We start from the raw sequence: 15043 nt of genomic DNA on the forward strand, positions 1-15043 counted from the left end.
ATCCCAATCTCAGAGAGTAGGTGAGCAGATTAGGCAGGAGAGAATGCTCAGGAGGTGGGGAGGAGGAATGGGTCTAGTATATTTGGAGCATTTGGTGGGGAGGAGGAAAGGTGAGTGGTTGCAGATGAGGTTGTTGTGATCAGGCAGTATTGTAGAGAAATGTTAAATTTTGCAGAGCACACATCCAAGGAGAATAGGACACTAAAATGCCACAGGTCCTTTTTGCACTTTCAATTTTCAACTTCCTGTACAGTCCAACATATAAACCAGCTTTCCCAACTCATGTGGGGCCCATTTTGTACATTCCGAATATTTCCCCACTACCTTTCCTTTGGTGAAACAGTTCCATCTTATTGTTTCTGCTTTACAACATTTCAACAGGAATTTCCTGCTTCAGATGAAAAAGGCAGCATTTGTTCCCATGGGCGATGGTATATAAGTATAAATCTTGGCATTAATATATTTACTGCCTTACTAAGTGTCCAATAAGCATATATTTTTATTACCGGACATTATTATTCAAGAAAGCAGCAAGAGATAAATCAGGAAATTACAGAGCAGTCAGTCTAACTTTGTGGGTGGGGAAACTATTGGAAGCAATTCTGAGGGATAGAATTAATCTGTATTTGGAAATACAGAGATGAATCAAGGATGGTCAGCCTGGTTTTGTTCAGGGCAAGTCATGTCTAACCAACTTGATTGGATTTTCTGAAGAGTAACCAGGCATGTAGATAAGGGCAATGGATTCAATGCAGTTTGCTTAAACTTCAATAAGGCTTTTGATACGGTCCTGCATGGGAAATTGATAGCGAAGGTATGAGCCGGGGATTCAAAGATATTTGGCAAATTGGATCCAGAATTGGCTGAGTGGCAGGAAGTAGAGTGTAACTTAGATAGATGAGATTACTTACAGTGTGGAAACAGGCCCTTCGGCCCAACAAGTCCACACCGACCCTCCGAAGAGCAACCCACTCAACCCATTCCCCTACATTTACCCCTTCACCTATTACAATGGGCAATTTAGCATGGCCAACTCACCTAACCTGCAATTCTTTGGACTGTGGGAGGAAACTGGAGCACCCGGAGGAAACCCACGCAGACACGGGGAGAATGTGCAAACTCCACACAGACAGTTGCCCAGGGCAGGAATTGAACCCAGGTCTCTGGCACTGTGAGGCAGCAGTGTTGACCACTGTGCCGCTATTGAGGGGTGTTGTGTGACTGGAAGTCTGTGTCCAGTAAGGTTCCACATGGATCAGAGTTGGGACCCTCACTGTTTGTGGTTTATATAAATAATTTAGATTGAAAGTAGGAGGGCTGATTATTAAGTTCACAGATGATACCAAAATTGGTGGAGTGGGAAATAGTGAGGAGAATAGTTTTAGATCACAGTACCATAGAATTCCTACAGTGTGGAAGCAGGCCATTCGGCCCAACAATAAATGGGCTGACCAGTAGCAAAGAGAATTCAAACTGGATAAGTGCAAGGTGATGTAGTTGGGCAGGGCAAACAAGGCAAGGTAATACATGATAAATGGTAGGAAAGGGTGGTGGCAGCGCGGCTCAGTGGTTAGCACTGCTGTCTCACAGTTCCGGGTACCAGGGTTCGATTCCACCCTCTGGCAACTGTCTTTGTAGATTTTTGCGCATTCTCTGCCTGGGTTTCCTCTGGGTGGAGAAAGTGAGGACTGCAGATACTGGAGATCAGAGCTGAAAAATGTGCGCTGGAAAAGTGCAGCAGGTCAGGCAGCATCAAAGGAGCAGGAGAATCGACGTTTCAGGCATAAGCCCTTCTTCAGGAATGAGGAGGGTGTGCCAAGCAGGCAAGGAGGGATTTGGGGGAGGGGCGTTGGGAATGCGATAGGTGGAAGGAGGTTAAGGTGAGGGTGATAGGCCGGAGAGGGGTTGGGGGTGGAGAGGTCAGGAAGAAGATTGCAGGTCAAGAAGGCGGTGCTGAGTCCGAGGGTTGGGACTGAGAAGAGGTGGGGGGAGGGGAAATGAGGAAGGTGGAGAAATCTTCATTCATCCCTTGTGATTGGAGAGTTCCTAAGCGGAAGATGAGGCGCTCTTCCTCCAGGCATCGTGTTGCCATGGTCTGGCGATGGAGGAGGCCAAGGACCTCCATGTCCTTGGCGGAGTGGGAGGGGGAGTTAAAGTGTTGAGCCACGGGGTGGTTGGGTTGGTTGGTCCGGGTGTCCCAGAGGTGTTCTCTGAAACATTCCGCAAGTAGGCAGCCTGTCTCTCCAATGTAGAGGAGGCCACATCGGGTGCAGCGGATGCAGTAAATGATGTGTTTGGAGGTGCAGGTGAATTTGTGATGGATATGGAGGGATCCCTTGGGGCCTTGGAGGGAAGTAAGGGGGGAAGTGTGGGCGCAAGTTTTGCATTTCTTGCGGTTGCAGGGGAAGGTGCCAAATGGAGGTTGGATTGGTGGGGGGTGTGGACCTGACGAGGGAATCGCAGAGGGAGTGGTCTTTCCGGAATGCTGATAGGGGAGGGGAGGGAAATATATCCCTGGTGGTGGGGTTTGTTTGGAGGTGGCGGAAATGACTAAGGATGATATGATGTATCTGGAGGTTGGTGGGGTGGCAGGTGAGGACCAGTGGGGTTTTGTCCTGGTGGCGATTCAACCCACCACTGGTCCTCACCTACCATCCCACCAACCTTCAGATACATTGTATCATCCTTCATCATTGCATAAATTGCTTAATAAGATCAAAGTGATGCCAGAAACTATCCAGCTGATTAGCACGGGTGGTGATGCTGTTACCTTTGTGTAGTGGGTGTGGAGTTAATCTTATTCAACAACCTGTGTATAAGCATAGACAGATACGGCATGTTCACCTGTCACCTGCCTTGGTTAAAGAAGGAGACAGTTACTCTAAGCAGTCAGTCTATCCTTGGCGGTGGTAAAACTATTGGAAAAACTTCTGAGGGGCAGAATTAATCTGCATTTGGAGAGGCAGATATTAAATCAAGGACGGTCAGTATTGTTTTAAGGGGAGGCAATGTGTGACCAAATGTATATATGAGCAAACGTAAAAGCTCATGGAATCCAAGGGAATTTGGTAAATTAGATCCCGAATTGGCTGAGTGACACGAAGTAGAAGGTGATGGTTGAGAGATATTTTTCTGACTGGATGTCTGTATCCAGTGGGGTCCCACAAGGGTCAGTATTGGGGTCCTTGCTGTTTATGGTTCATACAAATGATTTGAAAGTAGGGTCAATCATTAAGTTTGTAAACGATACAAAAATTGGTGAGATGATAAATCGTGAGGATAGCAGAAGGATATAAAAGGGCTGGTCAGATGACTTGACCAGTGGCAAATGGAATTCAGTCTAAGGTGCACTTGGGCAGGATAAACAAAGCAAAAGGAATATATGATGAACAATAGGACTTTGAGAAGCACTGATAATTAGAGGGGCCTTGGTCTGCATGTCCACCGGTCCCTTAAGGTATCAGGGCAGATGGATAGAGTGGTTAAGAAGGTATCCTTGAATCTATTAGCTGAGGCATAGAGTTTAAAAGCTGGGAGGCTTGGCTGGAATTCCAGAGGTGAGATAAGAGTAACAGCCCTTGCCATCAAGAACACATTCGACTGAGTGCGGCATCAATGAGCCTTAGTAAAACTGGAATCAATGGGTATCATACGTAACACTACAGGAGATTTTTGTGGTTGTTAGTGGTTAGTCACCCTCGCTCCAGGTCATCTCTGCAGGAGTTCCTGAGTATAGTACCCAACTACCTTCAGCTGCTTCATCAGTGACCTTCCCCCCATCTTAAGATCAGAAGTGGGGATGTTTGCCAATGATTGTACAGCACCATATGTGAATCCTCAGACATTGAAGCAGTCCATGTTCAAATGCAACAAGATCTGAACAATATCAGGACTTGAGCTGACAAGTGGCAAGTAAACTTCATGCCACACAAAGGCTATCTCTAATCAGAGACAATCTAACCAGTGCCCCTCAACATTCAATAGTACACCATCACTGAATCTCACACTATCAACAACCTCTGGGTCACTATTGACCAGAAACTCAAATGGACTCACGACAAAAACACAGTGTCTACAAGAGCAGGTCAGAGACTCAGAATACTGTGGCAAGTAACTCATCTCTTGACCCGCTCCCCCCTCCCCCCCCCCCCCCCCCCAGCCCCCCGCCCCCCAAAGCCTGTCCACCATCTACAAGGCACAAGCAAGACTGTGATGGAATACTCCCACTTGCCTGGATGGGTGCAGCTCCAACTCAAGAAAATTAAACCCACCCAGGTCAAAGCAGCCCACTTGACTGGCAGCACATCCACAAGCATCCCTCTATCACTGATGCTTAGTAGCAGTCGTGTGCACTATCTAGAAGATGCACTGCAGAAATTGTCCAAAGATCATTACACAACACTTCCAAACCCATTGAGAAAAAACAAGGACATCAGGTATAAGGGAACAGTGCCACCTGCAAGTTCCCATTCAAGACACTCACCATCCTAGAAACACATCGCCATTATTCAGTGTTGCTGGGTCAAAATCCTGGAATCGAGATTAGAGTGGTGCTGGAAATGCACAGCAGGTCAGGCAGCATCTGAGTAGCAGGAAAATCAACGTTTCAGACAGGAGCCCTTTCCTGTTGAAGGGTTCCTGCCCAAAACGTCGATTTTTCTGCTCCTCAGATGCTGCCTGACCTGCTGTGCTTTTCCAGCACCACTCTAATCTTGATTCTCATCTCCAGCATCCGCAGTCCTCACTTTTCGCTAACATCCTGGAATTCCCTTTCTCAGGGCATTGGAAGTTAATCTACAGTACATGAATTTGCAGCAGTTCAAAAAGGCAACTTACCGCCATCTTCTTACCGGCAACTATGAATGGGCAATAAATGCTAGCCAGCTAGTGAGGCATGTATCCCATGACGGAATGAAAAAAAATGTTGGTTAGGCCACAGCATGAGTATTGTGTGCAATTCTGAAATCCACATTACAGCAGGAATGTGATAGCACTGGAGATAATGCAGAGGACATATATTGGGAAGTTACCTGGGTTGGAGAATTTCAGTTATGAAGACAGTTTGGACAGACTGAGATTGTTTTCCCGACATCAGAGGAGATTGAAAGGGGACATGATTGAAATGTATAAAATGATGATGAGTAGTGGAGGTAGGATCGACAGAAAGAAACCTTTCCCCTGAATGGAAGATTCATTGACCAGGGGACATAGACTTAAGGTAAGGGGTAGAAGGTTTAGAGGAGACGCAAGGAAAATCTTTCTCACCCAGAGCTGCCTGTAAGGTTGGTAGAGGCAGAAACCTTTATAATATTTGAGAAGTATGCAGATGTGCACTTGTGATGCCAAGGCAGACAAGGGTATGGAAAATTGGATAAGAATAGTTTGGTGATTGTGTTTGTCTTCCACGTTGCAAAGAGCAGAGTGCCTTTTTCTGCGCTAAAGATCTCTCTGACTCTGAAGACATATAGATCACTGACCTGGGCTCGATTCTGGAGGTTAGTCAGGAGAAAGCAAACTTTATTACATTTCTGCTCAATAAAGGACTCTAAGGATGGATGATTGTTCCAATTAAATGGACACATTGCTGAAACCACATTTATTGCATTGACATTCATGTGCTAAAAGCTGCCAAAGACAGGGAGACAATAGCAGCCACATATTTCATTGCCAAAAGGAAAAATGGAGATCTGAAAAAATGAAAAGCTTGTGCCATGACTGAAAACTGATTAAAAGATCGTTATTGGGGGGATCCAAGATGGCGGCGACCCAGCCAGTCTGAGTCTACAGTGTTCCTTCCAAGACTTGGGCAAAGTGGGTCACCCACCCCCACCACACTCACCAAATCATTTAAAATAGTTTTTATTTAATGTAATTAGTTGTTTAGTATGAAATTTAAACAATCTAATCTTAAGCAAAAATGACTAAAGGGAAGGGGCCCACGGCTCTCAGCAAGCAGGAACCCCTCCCCCATCCTCTCCAGCTGCAGCAGAGGCGTCCACAGCCGCCCCGGGGGACTTACCGACAGTGGCAAGCCTTGTGGAAATGATCTCCAAACAGGATGCGAAGATCAACGCTTTCATTGAAGAATCCCGAAATCGATGGGACTCACTCTCGGCCGCGCTGCAAAAGCACGACCGAGACATTAAAGAAATCGAGCGCCGAGTCGGAGGGGCGGAGCTAAAGGCCGCGACCTCTGAAACTACAGCGCAACCGGCCGTGGATTGGGTCTGGACTCTCCAACAGCGAGTCCGGACTTTAGAAAATCATATTGATGACCTCGATAATCGAGGTCGCGAAAAAATATTCATTTGCTGGGCCTTCCCGAACAGGAAGAGGAAGGCCAGCTTACAGCATTCCTCGAACAGCTGTTAAATCTGGAGGCTGGATCAGGCCAGGTAAGGGTGGAAAGGGCCTACCGGGTTGTAATACGCGGGCCCGGCCCAAACCAGCGCCCACGCCCGGTCCTGTTCCGGCTGCAGAGCTATAAGGAGAGGCAGACACTCCTAGAAGCCTCTAGAAATCTTGGAAAAGATCCCCAAGCCATGATCTATAAAAGATCCAAGATCATGTTATTCCAGGACTTTTCCCCAGCTCTGGTCCGAAAGAGGAAGGCATTCGATGAGGTGAAGAAGTGTTTAAGGGACTTAAATACTCAGTACTCCTTACGCTACCCAGCGACGCTGCGCTTTAACCACGAAGGATCCATATATAACTTCGGATCACCGGAAAAGGCCAAGAAATTTTTGGACTCTCTTAGATAAATTGTAAGAGACAATGGATGTTGGTTTGCCTTTCCCCCAACTCCGGTTTATATCCCCCCCCTTTTCTTCTTCTTACCTTACTGTTTAATATTATCTTGGGGGATGGGGAGATGGATTTATTTATTTGTTCTCTATTTAACGATTTTCTCTCCCCCTTGGAGTTGTTTTTTTAAATTATATATATGTACATGTGTATGGATGTATATGTGTGTATGCATAAGTGTGTGTATGTAAGCCAAGGGGTTTAGTTAATGCTGCTGGGGAGAGGTGGTTACCTTATTCTATTTTACCTCTGTCTCTAGGAGCGGGGTTGTTTTCCCTTGCTATTTTGTATTATTATATTTAATCATTATTTGTTGAAGTTGTAATTTTATAGTTATATATGTTTATACATGGTATTAATATTACCAAATATATCCAGGTTTAGGTGGGGGGTGGGGTGGGGGTAGGGTGCTCACTGTTAACTCTAGTTCTGTCCTGTATCTGAATTCTCCTCATCCTATTGAGGAGGGCCTGGGTCAAGGGTGGGGCACTGGTTGGGAGAGGATATGATGGACCTTTGGAAAGGAAGTGATACCCCCTGGGAACGAGGGGGAAAATCTCCATCTAAATACGTTTTTTTTATTATTTAGAAATAGTTTTTTATTATACTGTTGTGAGTGTATTAGAGAGCCTTTATTTTTGTGAATCTTATATGCTCTATGCTCGGGGTGTTTTGGATAAGGTTTCCCCTCCCGAGGGGTCTCTGATTTGCCCGGACGATTATGGTTGATCAGTTGGTTAAGTGGTGCACCTGGAATGTCAAGGGGAGTAATTTGCCAGTTAAAAGGAAGAAAATATTATCAAATCTTAAGAAGGAAAGAGTTGATATAGCTCTCCAACAGGAGACACATCTGTTGGATAAAGAACACTTGAAATTACGACAGGGTGGATTTGATCAGGCCTTTTTTTCTTCTTGTTCGGAAGAATTTCCCTTTCAAAATCCTAAATCAGATAAAAGATGAATCTGGACGATATATTCTGATTAAAGCCCTTATAAATGGAGAGGAATATGGGATTTTAAATTTGTATTGCCCTCTGGCACACCCCTTTAAATTTATAACGGAAGCCTTCTCAAAATTGATGGCTCTCGGTGCCCATCATTCAATTATAGGGGGAGACTTTAATTGTATTATGGATCCGGAAATAGATAGGATTCCCAAGGGTGCTGCCGGAGTATCTCCCAGATCTAGACAATTGGTGGATCTGAACAAAGAATTAGGATTAGTAGATGTATGGAGATGTCTTCATCCACAGGGCAGAGATTTTTCTTTCTACTCTAATCCACATAAATGTCATACCAGAATTGATATGTTTTTTGCCCCCTCGATTTTTAAAAATTCCATATCATCCTGTAAAATAGGTACTATAGCGATTTCCGACCACGCCGCTGTATATATGGAAACTAAGGCAAGGAACAATGGGACATCGCCTCGGCATTGGCGTATGGACCCCTTTCTAATGAAAGACAGTAAATTTGTAAAATACTTCTCTCAAGAATTTAAAACCTTTTTAGAAATTAATTCAGGTACGGCTAGCAACCCATCAATGATGTGGAAGACCATCAAAGCTTATGCACGAGGTTTGATCATCTCCTATTCAGCGACCCAGAAAAAATTGAAGGGAGAACAACAGCATCTGCTCGAAGCACGCTTAAAAGCAGCTGAAACTGCATACACCGATAGACCTTCTATTATTAAATTACAAAGGATTACGACCCTTAGGACAGCTCTAAATAGTACGCTTACCCAAACGGCTAAGAGGGAAATATTATTTGCAAAACAAAGGTTATATGAATTTGGCGACAAACCGGGTAGATACTTAGCATTTCTTGCAAAGAAAAAAAAGGCCCCTCAAACTATCATGTCTATCAAGGAAAGTATAGGTATTTTGACTCATGATCATCAAAAGATTAATGCAATCTTTAAAAAATTTTATTCTGATTTATATAAGTCACAGGATTGTGAAGTCAGGACTAGGAAGATGCAATCATTTTTTAAAAATTTGACCTTTCCGGGCCTAACTCCAGAACAGGTATCGGTCTTAAATGCTCCTCTAACAGTCCAAGAAATACTTCACGCAATCAGGCAACTTCAGAGCGGTAAGGCACCTGGCCCAGATGGCTTTCAAGCTGAATTCTATAAAGAATTTACAGAAATATTGGCTGACCCACTTATGGATATGTATAACTATGCATATAGTCAGGGCTGTCTCCCGCCTTCACTGAAAGAGGCAAATATCTCTCTTATCCTTAAAAAAGGAAAAGATCCAGAAGACTGTACATCATATAGACCAAAATCCTTGTTAAATGTAGATTTTAAAATCCTTTCTAAAATGTTAGCATTGAGACTAGAAAGGGTACTGCCACATATTATAAAGGAGGATCAGACGGGGTTTATTAAGGGCTGTAGATCATCCAATAATATTAGAACGGTTTTGAATATGATCCAAGCCTGCCATCATGGAAAGATACCAGGAGTAGTAGTTTCATTAGATGCGGAAAAGGCATTCGATAGGGTTGAATGGTCATATTTGTTTTACACACTGGAAAGGTTTGTTATTGGAAAGGTGTTTACCAAATGGGTTTCAACATTGTATAGTGATCCCAAAGCAGTTGTGGTTACCAATGGGTTAGGCTCGGATAGCTTCAGTGTGGGTAGGGGCTGCCGTCAAGGATGTCCTCTCTCGCCATTGTTATTTACGCTAATAATTGAACCACTAGCAGAAGCCATACGGGCTGATCCTAATACAACGGCCCCGAGGATTGGTACAGGTAAACATAAAATTACCCTGCATGCAGATGATGGTATTTTATTCCTCAGTAATCCTTTGATGTCCGTACCTCGCTTAATCCAAGTTATTAATACATTTAGTGCGTTCTCAGGCTATAAAATTAATTTCTCAAAATCGGAGGCTATGCCAATGGGTGGCCTGGCTATGATACCCCACTTAATGGATGGATCCCATTTTCCCTTTCGTTGGTCCCTGGAGGGTTTCTTATACTTAGGTATTTTTATTACTCCAGTATTTGGTCAGTTGTATAAGGCTAATTTTGTGCAATTACCGGAACGGATAAGGCAGGACCTCCAGCGATGGGGAGACCTTCCAATTTCCTGGCTGGGTAGAATAGCACTAATTAAAATGAATGCCCTGCCCCGTCTCCTATACCCTATGAGAATGCTTCCGGTGACGCTGCCGAGGCTGGCATTATGTAAATTATATGGCTGGTTGGGTTCCTTTATCTGGAATCATAGACGGCCCCTCATTAAGCTGAAGAAGCTACAGCTTCCACAGGCAATGGGAGGATTGGACTTCCCAGATTTTAGGAAATATCAGTTAAGTTCCCTATTAAGTTACATAGCTGATTGGGTCTTGTCTGATCCACAATCAATCTGGCTGGACATCGAAGCTTCTCAAGTAAAATGCCCACTTATTAACGTTTTATTTTCAGACAAGAGAAAAATCATTACAGATCACTGTAAAAACCCTATAATACTAAACACAATTAAAGCTTGGAATATAATGCGGCAAAATGAGGGCAACTCACATAAAACATCCCCCTATGCTCCGATAGTGGGAGCATGGGGATTTCAACCGGGGTTTACAGATGCCACTTTTAAACTCTGGAGATCCAGGGGTATCTCATGTTTAGGGGATCTATTTAAAGAAGGGGACCTGATGTCTTTTGAACAGCTGCGTCAGAAATTCGGATTACCTAATAGAGACCTCTTTTGATACTTCCAAATTTGAGATTATATACAGAAGAAGACTACGTTATTAGATAGTCTTTATAAATCAGATAGAGAATGTAATGTCCTACGATCAGTGGGGGTATCCTCCGTCAGTACTATTTATCATTTACTACATGATGAAGTATCGGGAGATATGGACAATCTACTTAAAATACGGGATCAGGAATTGGGACTAGAAATCTCTATAGAAACATGGAATGACATTTGGGAAAACTCCAGAAGAATCACCATCTGTAACAGAACTCAGGCTATCCAACTGAAGATACTTCATAGGGCCCACATAGCACCGGATCGATTGGCAAAATTTAAGGCGGGGACATCCCCAATATGTCCCAAATGTAAAGTAGAGGTGGGAACTCTTGTACATTGTCTATGGACCTGTTATAAGATCCATAGATACTGGACTAAAGTAGCAAGTGCCCTGACAGAAATTTTAGGAGCGGAAATTAAAGTGGACCCCATATCTCTCCTTTTGGGCTTTTCGAATTTATCCTCCCTGGTCATGCACAGGAAGAGATTATTTTCTATTCTCTCCTTCTGTGCAAGGAAACATATTTTGGTGAACTGGGTGGCTGAGGGCCCCCCTGGACTTTCAAATTGGCACAGATTAATTATGGAATGTATTCCCCTTGACTTCCTTACAAATATGGTGCACTGAAAGACCGAATTATTTTATAAAATATGGCAGCCCTTCTTGAATTATATGAATACAGATATTTCGGCCATTCTAACAAGGGCTTTTATTTAATTGAGAATATGAACCTGGCTGGTCCGGGGTCCTTTGGGAAAGGAATCCCGCATGAATACGGGTTTTGTTACATTTGATGTTAACACATTCCGAGCATGTATCTCACTATCCAATTTCTATGTTATCCGTTGTTTTTTTTTCTTTCTCTTATTTGAATAATGTAAGAGACTCAGTTATACACTCTGGTTAGATGTAGGTTAGATTAGTAGTTAGTTGAGTTTTGCTTTTTTTTCTCTCGGTATTTTTCTTTTGTTAAATTTTGGTTGTTATATATTTAAGATTTATTTGTATATCAATGTTTGTACTTGAGAGTTTTGTTTATTTTTGTAAACTTGTAAAAATATTAAATTTCTAATAAAAATATCTATTTAAAAAATCGTTATTATATTGTTGTTCGTTTGAGCTTGCTGCACATGAATTGGCTGCCATGTGACTTACATTATCATAGCGACTTAATTTCAAAGTACACTTTCATGAGGTGTGGAAGCACTTTAGGGTGTCCTAAAGTTGTGAAATAACCGCTTCAAATTATTTGGAGTGAATCTACATCCTATTCAGAATCTCTACATTGCCTGTGGAGGCACCTAGTTTGATGCAGTACTGGGAGAAAGTGAGGACTGCAGATGCTGGAGATCAGGGCTGAAAAATGTGTTGCTCGAAAAGCGCAGCAGGTCAGGCAGCATCCAAGGAGCAGGAGAATCTACGTTTCGGGCACGGGCCCTTCTTCAGGAATGAGGAAAGTGTGCCAAGCAGACTAAGATAAAAGGTTGGGAGGAGGGACTTGGGGGAGGGGCGTTGGAAATGCAATAGGTGGAAGGAGGTACCTTGTCTCAGCCCCAACTCTCGAGCTCAGCACCACCTTCCCAACCTGCAATCTTCTTCCTGACCTCTCCGCCCCATCCCCTCTCCGGCCTATCACCCTCACCTCAACCTCCTTCCACCTATCACATTTTCAACACCCCTCCCCCAAGGCCCTCCTCCCTACCTTTTAGCTTAGCCTGCTTGGCACACTTTCCTCATTCCTGAAGAAGGGCTCATGCCTGAAACGCCGATTCTCCTGCTCCTTAGATGCTGCCTGACCTGCTGCGCTTTTCCAGCTCTGATGTCGTACTGGAACATGTATCTGTCCAACTTTGGCAAATTGCATTAACTTTCAAAAATATGGATTGAGTACAGGTTCTAGTTCCAAAGTGGAATTTACAAAATATTTCATGTATTATCTGTCTGCAGATAGTGCATTTTTTAAAGCCAAACTATAATGTATCAGTAAATATAATTCTGCAAATACAAATTCACTCATAGCCTTATATATGTGTGTGAATGCTTGACAGAGAGTATGCATATGAGTGAGAGTGTGTTTGCATGCATGGTACACTTGGTAAAGTGTGTATGTGGGTGTAATGGAGGATAAGCCTGTGAAAGGATGTGTATGTGGGTGAGAGTGTGGGGGCTGTATGTGTGTGTCCATATGAGAGAGACCGTGTGTATGAGAGAGGGTCTGCATGAATGTGTGAGTACGTAAGAGTGTGTGTGGACATGTGCTTGTGTGAGAGAGTGATCGTGTCGTGGGGTCACCTGTAGTGTGACATGGACCCAAGGTCCCGGTTGAGGCCATCCTCATAGGTACCGAACTTGGCTATCAGCCCCTGTTTCAATATATCATTTCAGTTGCATGACACTGTAATCCTTTGTTATAAATTCTGTGTCTTATGATCTTACACTCCGCAAACAACTGATGAAGGAGCAATGCTTCCAAATAAACCTGTTGGGACTATAACCTGGTGTTGTGTGATTTTTAGCTCGATTCCTGAAGAAGGGCTTTTGCCCGAAACGTCGATTTTCCTGCTCCTCGGATGCTGCCTGACCTGCTGTGCTCTCCCAGCACCACTCTGATCTAAACTCTGGGTTTCCAGCATCTGCAGTCCTCACTTTTGTCCAGCTGCTTTATAACTTTGTTCACCCCAATCCAACACCAGCTCCTGCCCATCACTGAACCAACATGTGATGAGCAATCCTGGAGCAGGTGGAGACTGAAACAGGACCTTCTCGACCAGAGGCAGGGACATTACCTCTGTGCCTCCTCTTTGATCCTTCCTCCTCCCTGTTCAATCCCTCTCCTGCACCTGGAGTGAGCTGCTCCTGAGAACAGCTTCCCCCCCCTCATCCTGTCCCCGGAACCTTCCCCCCGGGGGGCGGAGAGGCGGGGACAGGGACCGGGACACTCCGCCGGAACGGATTGAGGGATGGACCGATTTCCGGATGGTCCGCCGATTGGACCTTTCCCCCGTGCCCCCGGTCTGGGTCCGGTTCCGGGGCCGGTGGTGTCGTCAGCGGCGGGAGAGCGGGGTCCCCCCGCAGCCCCAGCCCCAGCCCCAGCCATGCAGTCCCGGCTGCTGCTCCTCCCGGCGGGTGGCGGTGCCGCGGCGGTGGCCGCCCTGCGGAGACTCTCCAACATCGCGCTGAAGCCGCTGAGCGGAGCCCGGGTCCCGGTCCCGGTCCCGGTCCGAGTCAGGCGCCTGGAGACGGCGGCAGGTGCGAGCGAGAACAACCTCCTCAAGAGAGAGAGGGAGGGAGACACCGGCCCGGCCCGGCCCAGCCCAGCCCAGCCCAGAGACTGAGAGATTCCCCCAGAGAGTGAGGGGGACACCCCCCATCCCCCCCCCACACACACCCCCACACACACACCCCACCCCCACCCCACACCCCCCCACCCCCACCCCACACACACACCCCCCCCACCCCCACCCCACACACACACCCCCACCCCCACCCCACACACACACACACCCCCCCCACACACACACACCCCCACACACACACCCCACCCCCCCCCACACACACACACCCACACACACACCCCACCCCCCCACCCACCCCCCCACCCCCACCCCACACTCCCCCACCCCCACCCCACACACCCCCACCCCCACCCCACACACACACCCCCACCCCCACCCCACACACACACCCCACCCCCCCCACACACACACACACCCACCCCACCACACACACACACCCTCCCCCCACCCCCACCCCACACACACACACCCACCCCCACCCCACACACCCACCCCACCACACACACACACACCCTCCCCCCACCCCACACACCCTCCCCCCACCCCACACACCCTCCCCCCACCCCACACACCCACCCCCCACCCCACACACCCACATTCCCAGGGGGGAGACAGAGAATCCATCCCATCCAGAGTGTGTGAGAGAGAGTGAGAGTGAGATCCGCCTGTTCCAAAGATTGTGGGGGAGACAGACAGAGACACCTTCCCAGAGTGAGAGAGAGAGCCCCAATCCCAGAGAGAGATACCCCTGACATCTGGGGAACCTGCAGAGAAGAACAGTCAAAGAAAGCCCACACCCCGGAGAAAGGAGGAGAGAACTCATCTTCAGATTTTCCTGCAAAGTGTTGTCTTGCGGACCGGGTGACATCCTTTAGATACACCTTCCCTCAATACTAGAAGTGTAGAACAGCCAACAACAGTCATCTCTCCACAGAACACTCCTAAATGCACAAAATTGTTAGTTAAGAAGGAGTCTTAGCAAATAGTCTTCTTCTGCACTGTAACAATTGTGTGAATCTCTGAGTGTTTTGTGGAGGGGTTTGCTCCGTTTTATCTGCACCAACTTTCCCAAGTGTGTAATCCCTTGGTACTGTTTGCCTGCCTTTTCCTCATCACCCTCCACATTGCTTCTTTTCAAATAATCATCCACTGCGAACTTGAGTG

The 15043-nt window shown here is 45.9% G+C and overlaps 1 protein-coding gene across 2 annotated transcripts in view; it reads left to right on the top strand.

Moving 5' to 3' along the window:
- The first annotated feature begins 13548 nt into the window (after nt 1-13548).
- Nucleotides 13549-15043, top strand: part of vwa8 (von Willebrand factor A domain containing 8) — a 345890-nt gene continuing 344395 nt past the window's right edge. For both annotated transcript variants that reach the window (XM_060833282.1, XM_060833283.1), the window contains exon 1: nt 13549-13832. In XM_060833282.1, coding sequence (XP_060689265.1) covers nt 13679-13832 — 154 coding nt within the window. In that variant the 5' untranslated portion in view covers nt 13549-13678. The remainder of the gene's footprint in view (nt 13833-15043) is intronic.

Source organism: Hemiscyllium ocellatum, chromosome 12 (genome assembly GCF_020745735.1).
Source record: "Hemiscyllium ocellatum isolate sHemOce1 chromosome 12, sHemOce1.pat.X.cur, whole genome shotgun sequence".
Classification (NCBI taxonomy): Eukaryota; Metazoa; Chordata; class Chondrichthyes; order Orectolobiformes; family Hemiscylliidae; genus Hemiscyllium; species Hemiscyllium ocellatum.